The sequence below is a fragment of the Delphinus delphis genome, chromosome 13 (genome assembly GCF_949987515.2).
Source record: "Delphinus delphis chromosome 13, mDelDel1.2, whole genome shotgun sequence".
Classification (NCBI taxonomy): Eukaryota; Metazoa; Chordata; class Mammalia; order Artiodactyla; family Delphinidae; genus Delphinus; species Delphinus delphis.
In genome coordinates this window covers 68,760,656-68,779,972 of record NC_082695.1, presented here as the reverse complement: position 1 = coordinate 68,779,972, position 19,317 = coordinate 68,760,656, and the positions used below count along the sequence as shown (strand labels likewise).

Sequence of the window (19,317 nt, the reverse complement as noted above, 5' to 3'; positions counted from 1 at the left end):
CACATAGACTGTGTGATGACATTTATTTAAATAAATTGGAAAATTGGGTAGTATATGACTTCTTTTTTTTTTTTTTAATATGACTTATTTATCCTTTACCCCAATATATATTTTTTTCTATCAGAACTTGTTTTTATTTAGACAATTTCTATTTTGTTTTTTTTCTTCTTAAACTTATTACCTATTGATTTACCATATGCTTATAAATATCTGTTTATAACATAATAAAAGTCATCATGTAAACAAATCAAAATCTACAAAAGTACTGAAACAGAACCAATGAAAATAGATCATAACAGTAAGGGGAAGAAAAAATTAGAATGAGCCACCCTCAGTTTCAAAGAGCGTGGCAGAGTGACAACTGAGTATATAAGACTTGGGGGAGATTTTATGTCTCTATTCTTTTTCCATATATGCCAGCTCAAATGGAAATTCTGTTTGTTATTGCAGTAAGAGCAATTTATTAGAGAAAACTAGTCTTCAACTTAAATTTAAACCACATTTGGAATTTTCACATTATCTTTTCATTTTGTAAAATTCAAAAAGTAACTCACATAAAGTAAGTGTGCCATCTGAACTGTTATTTCCAAGCTTATCTCTGTATCACAGAATGACTGAATTGCTTTGTTAATTTATAATAATGCTATCCACTGCTGGTATGCGAAAAAAAGAAGAAACAGGAGTGACTCTTACATGCGCCTAACCCAATGGTTCTAGTTAATTGGACTACAATGTGCACATTTTTAGTTATACAATATTCTTCATAATAATTATATGCTATGGAGACATGTATTAAAAGCCTAAAGTGACCATTTAAATGCAAAATCTCTGATAGAACTCCATTATATTTTTCATACTAAATTAACATTACAGCCTTCTAATGGATGCTTTAATTAGGCATCGATGTTATCAGAAATATTTGGCAAAATAAAATCTTTCACTGTGAAATATTAAGTTCAATTTCCGTCAGTCAATATCAAGTGTTTTCCGAGCCTTATGATTTAAGTAAGAAGCTAAAAGCTAAGTGAGAAACTAAAAATCCTCAGACAAACCTCCTTCCTATGTTGCCTATGAAAATACATAGTCATTAAGTGTCTTTTGTATTTTATAACTGCCAAACAACTGGCTTCTTTTTAGTCATTTAGGCTCAGAGGCATTCCACTACAAGGTTATCCTAACGCTGCACAGAATCTAAAGCAAAAGGTCTATACTAATGGAATGCACATCTTTCAGGAAGCAACACAAATGAAATGTGTTTGTGTGTGCATTTGTAGGCTCCATTAGAAGAATTCCAAGGTCAGAGGGGGCAAGAAGAGACAATCAGAAAGGGTCAGGAGTCAACTGAGATACTGGGACAGAAAACTAATACATAAAAGTCATGAGCAGTGCACAGGAGGTAAGCAATCACAGGACAAGCAGAGCAGCACAGGAAATAAAGCTGAGGTGCCTACCGGTAATTTTTCCATTGGCTTCCAAGGGAGGCTGCCAGCTCACAATGACAGTGCGAGGCTTCCCTTCTCGAGTAATGACTGTCAAATCCTTGGGAGCAGAGGTCGGGGCTGTGAGATGAAACAGAAACATGGCCTTGTCATTGGATGTGAAAGAAAACAGACATTTATGGGACTTCTAATCATGATGTTGACACTCAGAATCTATCACACAGTATATCATGCTTATTTTACCGCGCACAGTTTATTTTAGGTATTTGAATTAAACAAGCAAACAAAGATACAGAAATTAATGTTTTTCCATGGAAGTTAACTGACTTTCAAAGGTGTGAATATAGAGAGGAGAACAGAATATGTGTGAATGTAGAGAAAAGCATAACTGGTATTTTCAAGTGAGCGATACACTAAAAATGTAAGAACCATTATAAGAACAAAAAAAAATGGACACATAACTTAGTGAGATTGATGGCTACATGTCTCCAAGAGACAAAATTCTGTTACAACTGTAGGATTTATATATAAATGAAAATTTACCTAATTTTATTTTTCCTTAAAAGACAAAAAAGTAAAAAGTAAAGAATTTACATGCAGGTCACAATATCTTGCTTAGGTAACATACTAGGTATCTCCCAACAAGAAGGCAAAGAAGTATTTGAAAACAGAGGAAATAGAATCTATGAGGGTCTTAGTATCAACCTGGTAGGAAGTAAAGATGGCAAGAAATGCTGTCTTGCTTAGAGCTACTTTTCCCACATGTTGTTTGATGGAAACAGAATTTGTCACCCCCAAATATGCCTCTCTGGCATAAGAATTAAGCTGATTATTTTTAAGAAACAACACAGAGAGGAAAAGTTCTGAAAACCGAGTAGAAGTTACTCCTTCGTAAAAGGAAAATTTATACGTTTATAAGGGTATCTCCGTCTTTGCGCCAGGAAGAGGAGGATGATAAGGAGGCAGAGACTTAAATGTACGTAACAACCATGCCCTTGTTTACTGTGATTTGCCAGAAAACTTCCCATTACTGGCTTCCCACCCTCCAACACCTTTTGTCTTTAGCTGGAGATGGTATTGAAAGTGGTGGCCATTTTAGGGAATTACTGTTTTCCTGGGTATCTCTCATATATACAAGAGGTATACTTATTGTCAATCTTCTGTTTGTTTTTCTCCTGTTAACCTGTTTCTTATTACAGGGCGCCTCAACCAAGAACCTGGAAGGATAAAAGGATTTTTCTTCCCCTAAATTGTGCTCAACAAAAATTTAAATATACTTCAAAGGCGGCAGCAAACTGGCCAAGCTTGTCCAGTATCTTTCAGGCTTCCTTTGACCTGCTTTCTCACTCTTTGAAATGAAATATGCTTTGAAATGCAGTCAGTTTTCCTTCTAGGCAGCTCACAATGCCCAAGTCTACTATCCATAGTCTTTTTCAATTACCCCCAATTTGACATAGGCAGAGTCAGAATGTCTTTAAGTTCCAAGCTTGGGTTCTGGAGGGATTTCCTGATCTCTGCACAGGAGTATTTGCATATTACAAATAGGTAAAACTTGGTCCTAATTCTGAATTCCTCTTCACTCTTATAATTTGCTTCGGCTCTTCTGTTGACTGTAACAGTGCAGAATCTGAGTATTATCAACACTCTATTTCCAGCTTCTCTTCCTAAGAGAATTCCAAATAGAGGGACATCAAACACTCCCATCTATCATACCATTTGATTTCCAATGCCCGGATTCTCCAAGCCACTAGGATACCAGGTTAACCAAAGTTGCACCAAATTGTAATATCCTGACAAAGTACTTAATATACTTAACTTTTTTTTTTAAGAGGGAGGAGGAGAAGGAAGAAGGAAAAGCAGAAGGAAGAGAAGGATGAGGAGAAGAAAAGGTCTAGTGTAGTAGATCCTTGAGTAAGGAGACTGTATATTAAACATACTTTAATATATATTTTAATGAAAAGAAAGAAAGGACATTATGCAAAAAAGATTTGTAAAAGCCAAATACCAGAGAGGCTGCTACTTTAAAGAAGGGTTAGTTTTATAAAGAGCTCATTCAAGATATTTTCTAAGCCACAGATAGGAAGGTAATATATAGCCAGAAATTAGAATATTATACCAAACATAATAAGAAATTTTCCAATTTTGGAAGTAATTAAAGATCTGTCTTTCTAACTAGTCAGAATAGTCTGTTTTTTCTTAACTGTGTTAAAATTAAAATGGATGCTTATTTAGCAAACAAATGATGATGATTAGATTGCTTCACTGACTCTATGTTGATATTCAAAAGATATACAATGACTCCAGCTTTAGCAAAATAAGACATTGAAGAGCTGGTTACTTTTCGAAAACAAAAAAACAAAACAAAACAAAAAACCCGAAAACAACCTAATGACTAATCTATTTCAGGTGCTGAGCAAATTTTTCTTTTTCCTCAAGCCATGTGACTGTTGGTAAACAGAGATTCTGGTATTGGAATCAATGTCTTAGTTGTTTAGGATTATCATATGAAATGTATACTATTCCCTCATATTTATTTATTTTTTTATTTAAAAAAAAATGTTGGCTATTTATAGTGGCCCTAACAGGTGCAGTGACCCCTAAGTCAAGCAGAAGGAGGTCTTTGGTCTGCTCTGCTTCAATCTCGTGGGTTCTCCTGTAATAATCTTTTATAACTTCTTACCTGTCTTCATTCAATTAAATGATATTAATAACAATAAATACCAGGCCCTGCAGGATGTATACTTTATTTTCTTATACACTCTCGTGTCCCCATGCTGTCCATGAAAACTACGCTCCCGTCGCTCTGATCCGTTCGTAAGCGTCTCTTTAAGACATCTTTCTGATACTTGCTTGTGTATTTTTGTGCATGCTGCTTTCTTCCTTTGGAAGGCCCTGGAATGGATACCTGGCAATCCACCCAGGCCACAGCTCCATCATTATTTCATTTGTGAAATCTTCCCTGACTTCTCCAGACAGAATTTATACTTGGATCTGTGTGCTCTGACTCCAACTTGGCCAAAATTCTATGATTGTATTTTTCATGTTACTTCAAGGTTGTATTTTCAAAATATTTTTCTTATGTATTAGATTATAATTCTCTCCAAGATAAAGGCTGTATTCTCTTTACCTTTTATACCAAGTATCTATCTCAGGACCTGACAATTAAAATGAACCTTATTGGAAACCCGTAATCAATATCTCAGACAACTGGACACGCACTGCCCTCTGGTTTGTCTCTCAAAGGACTTTTCCCATGCTTAAATTTCTTTGTTAAGTGTATGAGTGGATGGTAACATTCAAGATTTAGAAGATTTCCAGCCCTGGAAATCGTATTGGGCATTTGTTTTTAGACTGCTCAACACCCCATTCCCTCCTTCATTTAGAGAGAACACTTGGATTTTTCCTTTGGGAACAAGTTCTCCTCTGTGTCACATGAGCTGACTAGCAACATCAAATAGAAATTTCATGGCCTCCATCTCACTCTCTTTAGCTGTGTGATTCTCTCTTCTGGGAAACTGAATGTTGATACAAGAAAGGAAAACACATTGGAGTCAAACCACTGTGAGTGTAACACCTTGAAGGGAGAGTCCTATAGTTCCTCATCTCTAAAGCCTGGGAATACTGCTGCTTCTTGTCCCCTCTCCAAGACGTCATTATTTCAGCTGTCCTTCCAATTATTTTTATTGTATTTAAATTAACTAGAGTAAAATTAGGGATTCATCACCTGGACAGAATGAAGTGTTTCATTTCAAGAATCTGTCAGCTGCCATTACCTTTATTATTAGTAATTTCAGCACAAGTGCATAACAACACAGCCCCATATAGTCTTTGTGTTATTATGGAATTAGAAGCGAACGCTAGAGTTATTTCACTTCATTTCCTTCTCCCAGTTATAAAACCTGCAGACACCTGTGAATTACTTCTTGCGTCTCATCGTCACCCAGGGATCTTATCCACATGCTATTTACACCTCTGTCCAGGTCATTATCTGTTTTGACAGTCACCCTTCCTCCTAGCCACATTTCTAAAAGTTAATATCTTTTTGTCAGCAATGGGTCTCACCCCTGACATCCGTACAAGGCTAGGCAGTTGAGGAGAAATCAATAGGGTGCATTTATCAAGTCAGATGTTGGTGTGCATTTATGTTTATGACAGAGAAAAATGAATGAGGAAATTACTACTCCTTCTATTTCACTCAGGGAAGACCAAATGCCTTACTGGTTTTCATTTAACTCTTTTCATCTCCTTTTAAGTTAAAAAGAAAGAGCAGAGCCTTTATTCTCCCCATAGTTCATAACTCATTCAGCTTGTCTTATTCTTCCTAAGAAGCTAAGAACATTGACATCCAGGGCAGAATTCTAGGAGAATGATTTAATATATATAAACATGTAAAATAGAAGAAGAAGGTATTGAAATTAAACAACTAGAAAAAAAACTTCTTATAGAAAGAAGTACCCTCAAATTGTAAAAATATTCACAATGAACTTAGAGTTAAGGTAGTAGCCTGAAATAAAAATTAGAACTGCCATGCCATTGGGCAAATTCTAATGGAAAAAGAAATTCAACTTACCCAGATAAAAGTTTTACTGGCATATTTTTTTAAATTTGGAAATGTGTGGTACAGTTTATCCCCACATATGATGTAACGCCATGAAAGCAATCAAAAAGTATGTTAAACCCTTTTTTCTTCAGATGTTGTATTTCTGTGAACTATAAATGCCAAGTGCACTGCATGTCTGCTAAGGTTATAAACTCAACATTTATGACCCATAGTAAACGTGACTGGTAAAATTTACAGTGAATTGCATTTACTCTCAACTTGAACAACTGCAAAATGCATGAAAGTTTTCCATTGTGTTGTCTTCTTTCCAAACAGTGAACATGACCCCCCAGAAACTTCTTCCCACAGTCACCTGAAGTTATTTAGGGTAAGCATCCATGAGACTACAGTTGTAATCCAATGTTTCATTTTATATCTAATTTCTTTCCAAAAAAGTAAATACCTACGGTGTCTTTTGATCAAAGACACGCATGCTTTGGACAGAGTAAAATGCCTTTGCTTAAATGTACTGAAAAGAAGATTTATATTCAGGTCTCCTAAATTAACGTACAGATTAAAACCAGATCACTTAATACACTGGGGACTCATTTTCTTCTTATCTAGAGTGGGGAGGATAATATTAGATATAAAAATGCTACGAATGATTTTATATAAAATAAGGTATAATTTAGACATCATGGTGGACACGGGTTCCAACTTCCTTGGTACCTGGAAAACAACACTACCAAATATCAAGAGTAGAAATTTCAAAGCCAGCCTTTCTTCACATACCTGCTTCATATGTGGTGGCATGTGCAGTCATGCTCCATGTGCTGGACCTTCTGTTTTTTGTTACCATGACCGAGAACTCATACATTGTGTTTGGTTTGAGGCCTGTTGCTGTGTAACTCAGAGAAGTTGTGTCTTCTGACTAAACAAGTGGGAAATAAGAAAAGAGAAAAAGAAATGAACTCTATCAACTTGGTAAATCAAGACACATAAGAAGACTATCAAAGGCCAACAAATAAGGAATTTATTTCCAAACAACGGAAGACCTAGGACACAGCACTGACTTTATTTCCTTTCTGTGTCAGTTTCCACTGGCTGATTGTACATCTAAAACCTAATCAATAAAATCAGATGTTATGTTGTTAAAAGGGGCAGACAGATGATAAATTTTCCCAAGTGAGGCAATAACCACAGAGACAGGACCAATTCCACTTCCTCTGTCAGTTCCGTTTTTAAGGTTATCTGCACTGACTTTAACTTCAATTTATTTCTCATAATTGAAGTCTTTTTTTCAGAGGCTTTAATGTTTTATATATTTTACATAGATTGTTATGATTATTTGCCCACTGGTAATAAAATGAATTTTTAGAGCTCTACTGCTTATGATTTTTAAAAAAACTCTTCATGATACAAACTTTTAGTGATTCCAGAATCTATATAGCTGTTATAAAGAAAATGGACAAAAGCAATATTGTGTCGTGTGACTTTCTTTCTTTGTGCACAGGTCACGTTAAATATACATTGAAGTATGGTCATTGGTGCAGTTGATCAGGAAGAGAATAAATTGGATAAATATTAAATGATTACATTAGTGTTAATATTTTTGGTCTTCTGAATACATTCTTTGTCTTTTAAACAACAGGTTAAGGATATTTTAGCAGAAAGTAAATTGTCTGTCTTTATTGCTTACTCAAAAGATCAAAATTGTAATGAAGAAAATGGTTAATCTCCCAGGTTAATGTTTATTTTCCACATCATCAGGCAAATTTAAAACTATTTATGCCTATTATAAATATCAATTTATGCTTGTTATTTAGATCTTGATCATCTTCCAAGGTTAAATATTTACTTTTACTTTTAAATTTATTACATTTGTTATATATCCATGTCTAGGAAAATCAAGGAAAACTTTTTGTCTCCACCTATGTCATACCTATCTCCTCCCTTAGCTATTCTAGTGTGGTATATCTTTTTTATTCTACTATGAATCCTTCTTAGATTATAGCTATGGAAATCCTACATTTCATTATAAAATCAAATAAATATTTAACTGTTCTAATAACATTTCGATGATGTGCCCATCCATCCTATTTAAGTGATGACCTCATAAACATTTATCAGAAGCTCTTAAAAATAGCTGTAAAAATGTATGCCCTAAATAAATGTAAAACTATTTTGTAGACTAAGATGGAACCCCATCAAATAAAACATGAAACGGGCAGCTCGTATCTGATAGGCTGATATGACTTCTAATCTTTCCCTCCTTCCCTGTCATGAATACCTCTAAGTCTTAGAAATGGAAATAAGGGGAGAAACTGGGTAATGAGAAATATTTCAGCTAGGAGGGAAGACCACACTTCGATAAAACTAGTCTCTTTGAGCATAGACACAACTGGCATTTGGGAGGCAACTAAGCAATACTGTCCTTTGTATTTCTTAAATTCTTATATGCCTTGTTTGTATTCTTGAATGATACACTTGCATTCTATAAATGCCATTAATTCACTGAGTTTTCTCAGGAACTTTATGAAAAGTTACTATTCAACATAAATCATTAGCCTGGAAGTATTGATACTTTGGAAAATCCTGGCTGTATGTGTGTGTGAGGGGTGGGGCAGAATACCTAGGTACTACCTCTCTGAGCCTCAGCTTCCTCATCTATAAAACGGAAATAACTGTAGCACTGACCTTACAGTGCTATTTAAAGTGTGAAATAAGTCAAGTAAAGCATAGTACATGGCCCAGAGTAAGTACTAAATAAATGTTAGCTACAATATTTTATTCATTGTCTAGTGTGAGATATGGGCACTCTATGTGTGTGGTGTATACACACACACACACACACACATATATTTACAGCATTTTGATAAATTCTCCATTGAACTGTAAACATCTTGAGGGCTGAGACTGAGTCTTGCACAACTTTCTATCTCCTGTAATATCCATGCTAGTATCTGGTAAGCACTAGTCAATAGTCAATGAATGCATTTTGAATGGGAAGTCATATAAAACATCAAATGATGAATCACTTTAGTAGAAAATAAATTACAGAAAATTTCTCCATTTGATAAGGAAGGTCAATATACAGTTTTGGACAATCAAAATATGAATGTCTGGATTATGGCTTGACGTGGGACTGAAGTAGAAGGGTACTCCTGGGGGGAGAGGCCTGGATAAAGCCATCAGCTTATCTGAGTTCCAGCTCTAGTTTCATGGGGGATTTTGTCAAGTTATACAACCTACCCAAGTCTTCATAAAGATCTCTACATGCCTACTTAGCTATGCAGAATCTTACTTATTCTTTTTATATTGATAGTATATCAATATCCCAATCACATAGATAAAAAAAAGATTAAACAAGTTAAGTCACATGACAGGACACAGGAAAGCCAACTCTAGAGCCCATTTGACTCATGTATGTATTTTTCCCCCATTACCTTGTGTTGCTCTGCCTAGCTTATATAAAGCTTAGTGGGGAATGAGACGAAGTAATAGATATGACAGTGGTTTGAAAAGTTCAAAATGCAAAACCAAAGTAGTCTATTACTATTATTTGTAAAATTTAAATTTAATGTATGTCTTTCTAGTAGACCAGATATGCTCTACATTTTTCCTTGCTATCCAGCTTACCTAACTCTTTCCTCTAACCCTGCTTCTCAGAGTGTGGGTGTAGAGTGTGTATGTGTGAGAGGGATCGAACGTTAGTAATGGAAAGCCTTATTAGGTCAGGGAAGATGATGGGGAGAGAAACAGTTAACATATTTCTTTCAATTCTCATACTTCAATCCAGAAGAGAAAACAGCCTCTCCTTACAGAGGATAGCTTTTGGTTGGGTCTCACACTGTAGGCATTCTTTATGAGACTCAATAATCCTGTGTCTGTTCTATTGACTCTTCAACTGAAAAAAAAAAATGCCTCCAGAAATTCTGAAACTCAAATCATTCTGCAGAGAACAATCACTGTCCTTCAGAACATTTTACGTACTGGCAACGTACCCAGAGCCACTCTGTGAAATGAATGTATCCACAAAGTACAGCAACCATGAGCATAACACTTTTAAAGTAGTCTTTTAAAAGTAAACTTAGAATTGGGTAATCTGTATATAACGAGAGTTTTTAAAAAACTGCTCTCATGTGTTTCATCAGTTGTCTTATCTGATAATGTTACCCTTATTTATAGTTCTGCTGAGTTTTAAATCTGATACTGTAAGGAGATAGAGCATATTTTATATCAATGATACTATTTGGACGTGCCTGGAGAGTTTCTCCTAGTACCTGACCTAGCAGAGAGGCAGAACCAAAGAAAACTGTTTTTTAAATGGTTTCAACTAAAAACTGATTTACTATGAAATGTGAATTTTACGCCACTTAAAGGCTGAATGAAACTAGAAGCAGATCCAGCATGGCTACAGGAGAAAAGAGGCAGACTTACAGAATTATTGGATTTTCCTTTAATTATTGGATTTTCCTTTCCTACTATTGGATTTTCCTTTAATCTGGGGTTTTGAGAGTTAGAAATTTCCAAAGGATATTTTCATCCCCCCAAATCACCACTGGCTTGAGTCTGGATTAAGCAAGACAGCAGTTTAGTGGAAAGGACATTGGATAAAGTATTGGGAGATCCAGATTCTCCCTGAAAGTCACCCCAGTAGAGTGGTAAAGAGAAGGGATATAAGGGGAGTATGAAGACTGTGGAGTGCCCGGGTTGAACTACTGGTTCCTTTGTTGTTGGGTAACATTTATGCTCTTTTTCTTCTTCCAGTTTTATTGAGATATAATCGACATACAGAACTGTGTAAGTTTAAGGTGCACAACATCATGATTTGACTTACATACATCATAAAATGATTACCACTAAAGTTTAGTGAATGCCCATCATTTCATATAGATACAAAATTAAATAAACAGAAAAAATTCTTTTCCTTGTGATTAGAACTCTTAGGATTTATCCTCTTAACAACTTTCATATGTAACCTACATCAGTGTTAATTACATTTATCATGTTGTACATTACATCCCTAGTACTTACTTATTCTTATAACCGGAAGTTTGTACCTTTCGACTGCCTTCATCCAATTCGCCCTCTCCCCGCCCCCGCTTTAGGCTCTTATTTCCAAAGCTACATTCTCCACCCCAAATAATCATCCTGTGAATATTTTAAATGTGTTTTATTATAGTACCTCACTTGAATAACTTACGAATTCTTTGAAGTAAACCTATGGAGCTGAATGTATTATGCATTCCAAAATTATAAGTAACGATGTTAAGTATGTGAAAGAACAGCTAAAGCATGTTAAACTGCCTCTATGATCCGGCATAGTTCTAAGTAAATGGTAGGTGGTTAATAATTACTCGTTGATCTCATTTTATTCTACATTTGTGTATTGTTTATATACACTACTAGCATGTGGTAGGCTTAGGAGGTAACAAAATCGTTCCAGTATATAAATAACCGTTTGTTGGAGCTGCTGAGGCTCGCTGAGAGAGATTTGAAGGTAGTCATGACAGTGCCTCAAATATGTATCTCTAAGGAGCTCTTAGGGGGGTTGTGAGATGACTCGGTGACAGGACAACAATAAGGGAGGTGGTCTAATTCATATTAATTAAAGGGGAGTGTGCATTGTGGATTTTCTTTACCACCTGAGGGTGTTTCAAGGCTAAATGAGGAAGTAGATGTTAATGGCTTAGAGTGTGTTCACCATCTAAGGATGGTATAAAACAATCATCATGTATTCCTTTTCATATTCACTATAAGATGGGTCTCTGTAACATTTATAGGGGTGCCTCTGGCATAAATCTAGATTCCAAATGAAAAGAAACACAGCAAAATCTGTCCAAAAAATGAATGCAGAGCTCTGCTATTTTCAAAAGAAAATGGCGCTCCCTTGTACAAAATCACATTATTTATACAAACCCAACATCTGGTGGAATTCAAATAACATTTTGCAGCTCTTGACATTTTTCTTCCTTGCCTTAGAATTGTTTCCTAAGACACAATAATTCCCAAGCCAATTTTAGATACTGAGTTCTTAAAAGGCTTGGTTTTCCATTTCATGTCACTGCAGCAAAATGACTCATGCCAGTTCAGGATGCATTTAAAACAATGTATTAAACAAATGACAGTTCACGTGGAATTTCATACTATCAATTCGAACTTCACCTTGTATTTCGCATTCGCAGAAAAGCTGATCCTCCACCGGACAGTGTAAAGTCGCACTTCGGACGATTTTTGGTTCTTAGGGACAGAGTTGTCTGCCCAGCTGACCCTCACAGCATCGTGGGTAAGAGCCACAGCCTGTACACCTACTGGTGGGAGCATGGGGGTGGAGACATCTGGGACCGAGGTGGGGAAATCATCAAGCAAAGGATAATAATCAACTGGGTCAGTGGGATCTGGGTTTAAAAACCCGCCAAATGAAACAAACAAATAAATACATAAATAAAAGAGTTAAAAAAATAAACATCAGTGGCAACACATCACAATGAGTTAAATGCATGGCAGTAATGATGAAAGGGAACATGAGAAGAACAGAAAAAAATACAATTAATTCAATCGGAAAACTCATTAGAAACAGTATTGCTAGATTACAAAAGTAACTGACTGTTTTCCATAATTCACTCATTTCCTTAGAGTGGTTTTATCAATTTGGCTGTCACGTCTAGTTATATATTTTAAAAGTCCATTTTTTTCTTGGAATGTTGTACCCTGTTTCTTAAAAGATCCAGTATAGAATTCATCAGTTTTATAACTATGCAGATAACTTAAAATAACAAAATACTAAGGAGTGTCTGGTTTATTTCCTCCTGCAAAGGAAATAAATGCCTACCTAATATCTGCTTTGTTATTTGTTTTTCTCCTCCTTCTCTAACTTGATTTGCTTTCTCTAATGCATTTATTATTGCTTAGATCCTACCTGCATAAATATTGTTTAGGTAAGAAACAAACAAAGGATAAAAGACCAAAGGGCCCTGAGGTCTACAGCAATCTGTCTGTGGCCATGACTGCACAAAGCCAGACCAAGTCTGTGGTCCTCATGGTTCAATGATGTGATAATTGGGTTTACATAGCACATGGTTTGGTTAGATTGAAATTCTTAGAGAAAGTGTAGAAGTGTCCATTTTACCCACATTCTCACAGAGTAATTAAGTTTTTTATGGCATTTCTGTATCTACATGCCTTGTTTGAAAATTTTAAGTTCCATGGAAAGACTTCGTATTACTGGGTGGGGAGACAGAATGAACTACCTACAACCTGATGAGATTTGTGCTGAGATACACACATGCTGAGATACACACATCCATAACACAAACAGAATCTGCATAATGATGTGTGTGGTTTCATAAGATTCTCTAGAAAAATCTTATATTTGTTTTTATGCTGGGGATGTCAGAATCAGGGGAGCCTATTTTGTGGCTGTAGTTAGAGTCCAATTTTGAGTCTTTTATTTATTACCTAAGACATTTAAATCTGTTAAAATTTTCCTTGAAATCATATAACATGTATCCTCACTAACAAAAAACAAGATGAGCTCGTAGGCTGGGCATTTGATGGCATTTGGGGAGATGAAACGTACTAAAATGTAGAGTATCTGAAGCAGTAAACATACAGAGCTTATCTTTTTAAATACAGCACAGAGACTAAGGGCTGATTCTCATGATTACACTTTGTCCACTGAATTTTAAATGTCTACCCCCTACTCATCGCTGTTTTCCAATGAATTATTTAGTCGTTTACTGGGCTGTGGTCTTTGGAGCAAAATATAAAATCTGAAAACAAAAACAGAACAAAAGGAAGACCAAGAAAAAAAACCCCAAAACAACAATAGAAAGAGAGAGAAAGAAAAATATGTGTTTAAAATTTAATGACAGAGCCCAGGCTTTTTGTATGTCCTTTGACGTGTCTTCTCATTAAGGGCTCCTTTAAACCCAAATGGATTTATGAAATGATGAAGGGGCAGCTGAAGACACTGCAGCCTCTAGGAGGATCGCAATCTGTCATCAGGCTGGCACATGGGTGGAACCTTTTGGCGAAACGAGAGCAGGTGCTGCCTCACTTGACTTGTTTCTATTCACAGCTGACTTACCAGGAAGAATGTTATACACAAGGGAGGACTACTCTCAAACACAAACTCCTTTCAGATCAACTCATATTCATGTTACCCTATCTGTTGTTTCTTTGCTTCATCTAGTTTTGTGGATACACCTATACTAACTTTACAGTCTTTCACAGGTCCTCTATATAAGATTTTGAAACGTCGTGATTCTACTTTAAGAAACGATAATACTCAATCCTGTTATTTCTGGATTTTAGAAAAGTATGTTTTTCATGACTTCTTGTTGAGTTTCTTGGAGTCTCAGTTCCAGAATGCATCCCTAAATTTCAAGTAATGCTGTTTGTTGGTATATATCTACGAACTTATGTAATTCAAAAATTTCTAACCTGGACAAGTTTTTCTTGCTTATTTTAGAGGAGTTGTTTTTTTTTTTTTTCCCTCCCCCACTCATGGCTTGTCATTCTATTTGCCACTTCCTCCAGAGCTGGGCTAATACAATAGCCATTAGTTAAGTGGACAGTTTAACTTTAAATTAATTAAAATTAAATAAAATTTAAAATTCATTTATTGTGTTGCACTAGTCAATTTCAGACGTTTGACAGCCAAATGAGCCTCGTGCCTGCCGTACTGGATAGTACAGACACTATGGTATTTCCAGCAAAGCAGAACTTAGTAGCAGGTGGCAAGCACTGCTCTAAATATATGCCACATGTACTGCTAATTATCTTCCCCTCTCAGGTCAGAAACGGGGTAGTTGAATTAAAAACTACCTAAACCAAGTACCTAAACATTTTTTAAAATTATTTAATTAATTTATTTATTTTGGCTGCGTTGGGTCTTTGTTACTGCACACAGGCTTTCTATAGTTGTGGCGAGCGGGGGCTACTCTTCGTTGCGGTGCACAGGCTTCTCATTGTGGTGACTTCTATTGTTGTGGAGCACGGGCTGTATGCACTCAGGCTTCAGTAGTTGTGGCACGCGGGCTCAGTAGCTGTGACTCATGGGCTCTAGAGCACAGGCTCAGTAGTTGTGGCGCATGGGCTTAGCTGCTCCGCAGCATGTGGGATCTTCCCAGACCAGGGCTCGAACCCATGTTCTTTGCACTGGCAGGTGGATTCTTAACCACTGTGCCACCAGGTAGTTTAGGTAGTTTCTTAGGTACCACCAGGTACCTAAACAGTTAGTGCTAAACACTAACTGTTTAGCAGTCATTCTGCTGATAAACAACTTTTTTTTTCAGTTATTTTCCCCTCGTATTCCTGAGTGCCTCCTATACCACTGATTTTCAGTGGTAATATACAAAAGAGTGAAAAAAAAGACAAAAACACAAAACATAGCTTTAAACCTTTTGCTAAAAAGAGAAACCTACTCAATTCCTAATAGTTGTTTTGGTAAGAACATATAAGCGTATGGTCAACATACTGAAGTTCAAAACAAGCTTTTACAAAACATGACACAATTGTACTTCATAGAGACATTTATAAAACAAATGAGAATAAACAAATTCAAACAACACACCTCATTATTCCCCTGCTCTCTTCCCTTCTCCAGGCTCAAAATGTCTTATTTTTACAACAATATGGAATAAAATTGCAAAAAATGCGCAAAAAACTGAAACAACCTGCCCATTTGACCTAGTGAAATTTTCCTTGGCTCTAGCACTGATATGTTCCGAATGAGACGAGGTCCAGAGTAGACCAGCATCTAGGAGCACATCCATCTGGAAAGCACCGTAGCCTGATACTTACTCCAGCCTGATGCATTTACTGCCTTTGATTTTTTTTTTTTTTATTACTTTATGTTGGCCTCTTCCAAGACTGCTCATGGGAATACTTTGCAGAAGCTCAGAGACCGAAAATATCTTCTATGTAGCCCTTGGACACATTTATTGAAAGTTTCTCACCAAATCTAAACCTCTGATTCTGTTTATTTGTCCTTTGTTCTCCATGATGTGTGGAAACAGAGTAAAATAAGTCTGCCACATCTAGGCAGGGATGTGGAAAGGGCTGGTTTTATTCATCCTCTCCAACCCCTTATTGACTTTTCTTCAGTAAGAAAATTCCTCACACGTTTTCCAACTTTCAGTATTATTTTATTTCTCAGATCCATTTGGATTAGTCATAGCAGGAAAAAATTGTCTTATGGATCACTGGTATTATAGAAACCACTCTGGGAATGCCATATGCTAATAATTAAAGAATGACAACAAATGCTCAGGGGAAAAAAGTTAATAACACCTCAAATAGTTCTTTCTGAGCAACCTATCTTCAGCATATCTGAACTCTACTATTGCTATTACTATTAGTTTCTGCTCAAAAATCGACTTTTGGCAGGTCATCTTAGTGTTTCTTCTTTGTGGGCTTTAGTTTTGGTAAGAAAATAAGAGTTCTAAAAGACTGACCATGGTACAATTTTGTGTGGTCTGACCACAAGCCACATCCGTGACTCTTTACCATCTTGTAACCTAGGCAAGAAAGAGCTGGCTTACTGAATAAACATTACAGGAAGGACAGGCACAGCCAAGGTGGCTGCCATCTCTCAAAGAAACTTTGGCAGAGTAAGAGAATAAGGGGAAGAGGAAATCCCAGCCACCCTCCACCACGTTATCTTGTAGTTTCCATCCCTGCCCTCTAATTGCCTCATCTCTCTATATTTAGAAATAACACGCTTGACAGTAAATATTCTCTAGGGTAATAGTTCTTATTTACCCTTTTTGGGGAGCCATGGGCCCTTTGATAACACAATGTAAGATATATACTGTCTCCACAGATAAATTAATATACTGACATGCACCCAAGCTTTTGCATACCACTTCAGACAGACCATAGACATTGAAACCAGCAGCCAGAGAGTCAAGGAGACTCTGGAATAATATCCTTGCCTTACAAGGAAATCTGGTTGGAAGCAATAAAGGGATGATGCGCTCCGAAAACCATCACATAACAACTGTGAATTTTGTTTACAACTGTAATTCTCAAGATAAGTTTATGAACGAAGCTTCTGGATTTGGAAAACAAACTGTACAAAGTTCACATAAATTTAGCTGGTAGCAGAAGACACAGGACTCCATTATTTATTTTATGTTCATTTATTCCTACCTTCCAGGACTCATACTCAGGCACCCCAGTCATGTTGCATGTCCTCTGGGGCTCGCTATGAAATCCTGCTCTCAGATCCTTTGTTCTCATTCAGGTGAAAATAGCTGAGAAGTTGAATGAGGTCTGAGGGTTGTGGGTTTTGAAAGGGGGCAGTATCAAAGTATTCATTAAAAGGATGGAACTCTTGGGTTTTACTTTCACATTACAGAAATAAGGCTTTTGGGGGTGGTCATGTGACTTTCGGTCATGTGATGGGTCATGAACAAGACTCACAGAGGTGGTACTTACTCTACTTCTGAGTAGGTCCAGCCTGTTCACAAACAGGCTCCGTAAATGGCTTGGGTCTCACTTACCCATCCCTTTCTCATTGGGTCTCACTTTCTTACCCATCCCTTTCTCATCTCCTTGAGCCCTGTTTCTCTCCTGTGCCACCTTTCAAGTCCACCTCACGTAGCAATTCCTAGAGGTGAGAAGTCCTTGCAGCAGCCAATCCTTTTAACGTGCAGAGGCCCTGGACACTGTTGGGGTGACCTATTGGCCCAGCTCAGAAAGAACCCACTGGGTGACACAGCCAAATCCAAGCCAGCCCCATGAGGTCAGTTCATCCTCCTCACATCAGCTTGAAGGACCCTCTGCAAAGAAGCAGGTGTCCATTCAGGCGCTTGGTGGCCTTTTTTGCAGAGACCCTCTTGTCTACATTGCATTGATTTGAAACAAGCTGCCCAGAGGAATGAAGAGTGGTATCAGGATGCCAAAACGTGAAGCTACCGGGAGAAGACAGAATAAGAGATCTATGTTCTCTAATTCCATATACTAACTTATAGACTGAATCCCTCTCAAATTTGATAACCAAAAAAATAATAAATGGTGTGTATACATATACACATAAGGCTCAGGACATGATTACATACATTTTTTTCTTTGTATTTTGTTTTGTTTCACTTTAGTTTGTTTTCTTCACCATAATTCAAATATCTTGTCACGAGAGGATTAACTACGTTAGCTTACCGGTTATAGATCTGGTGGTAGCACTTTCATAAAGAGGAACTCCTTCTCCTGCATTGTTAAAAGCTTTTAGGGAGATTACATAATGGGAACTTGACTCTGGAGAAAAACAGAAAAAATATGAACGTGTTGATTTATTTAATGTATTGAAATACTCAGGATAAACATTTTCCTGAAATCAAATTGAATATAATCAATTAAGCAAACAGTTGTTAAAAAATGAGTGAGTTTAATTCTGGGAAGAAGGTGGCAGTGGTGGCAATATAGTTTTTCGATCTTCCTGAATCTTCATATAAAAAGAGACAGAAGAACTAGATAGAAAACCAAAGGCATTTAGACATTTATGACAAAACGAGGTGATGAGGTCTATATGCTCACACCCTAAGATACAAGTGGATGTGGACAAACCACCAATATGTTATCATGAACCTGCATGTTATCAGTATCTGTGTAAGAGAAATCAGAGGGAAGCAACAAACCTGAAAACAGTCATTCTAAAATAACTATCAAGTAATGCTAGAAAGTGCAATGGACCAGTTTAAGATCAGTAAATGTAAATACTTGAAACTAACCTACTAAGTCTCCTTTCCAGGACAGTGTTCACACCGGGGACAAACTACTAAGAATATATTTAAAATTTATGAGTAGGACAGAAGCAATAGACATGAAAGGACGAGAAAGTCCAGATCAATGTAGGAGAGAGGAACAGTCATGAAAACTTGGAAAGCAAACTGCCATTGTTTTTAGTGTGTGACAGGGCTCAGCCAACTTTTCTGTAAAAGGCCAAGACAGTCAATATAGCTGTGCAGACCACTTTGTCTCTGCCACACATTCGTCTGTTTGTTTTGTTTGTTTGCAACTCTTCAAAAATATAAAAACCATTCTTAGTTCAGTGGGGCCCAAACAAAAATAGGACCTAGGCCAGATTTGACCCACAGGCTACAGTTTGCTGAGCCCTGAGCGCAGGTCTAAGGAAAATGACAGGATAGGGAACTCTGTGTATTTAGAAGAGCTATTTGAACTTCTGGGAATGCAGGGAAACAAATCACATAAAAGCGAGCAAGGAAAATCCGTTGAGGTTAAATTCCTTACAAAACAAAATGAGGAGAACATCATTCTTATAGACAAGTACACAAGGAAAGGATCAAAAATACACGAGAAAAACAGATCAAA

The 19,317-nt window shown here is 36.7% G+C and overlaps 1 protein-coding gene across 1 annotated transcript in view; it reads right to left on the bottom strand.

The window, feature by feature from the left end:
• DCC (DCC netrin 1 receptor) overlaps positions 1 to 19,317 on the bottom strand; it is a 766,342-nt gene that overhangs the window by 132,558 nt on the left and 614,467 nt on the right. The window contains exons 16-19 of the mRNA XM_060027782.1: positions 18,148 to 18,243; positions 12,148 to 12,380; positions 6,772 to 6,910; positions 1,452 to 1,559 (exon numbers count right to left, since the gene is read on the bottom strand). Of these exons, the coding sequence (XP_059883765.1) occupies positions 1,452 to 1,559; positions 6,772 to 6,910; positions 12,148 to 12,380; positions 18,148 to 18,243 (576 nt within the window). The remainder of the gene's footprint in view (positions 1 to 1,451; positions 1,560 to 6,771; positions 6,911 to 12,147; positions 12,381 to 18,147; positions 18,244 to 19,317) is intronic.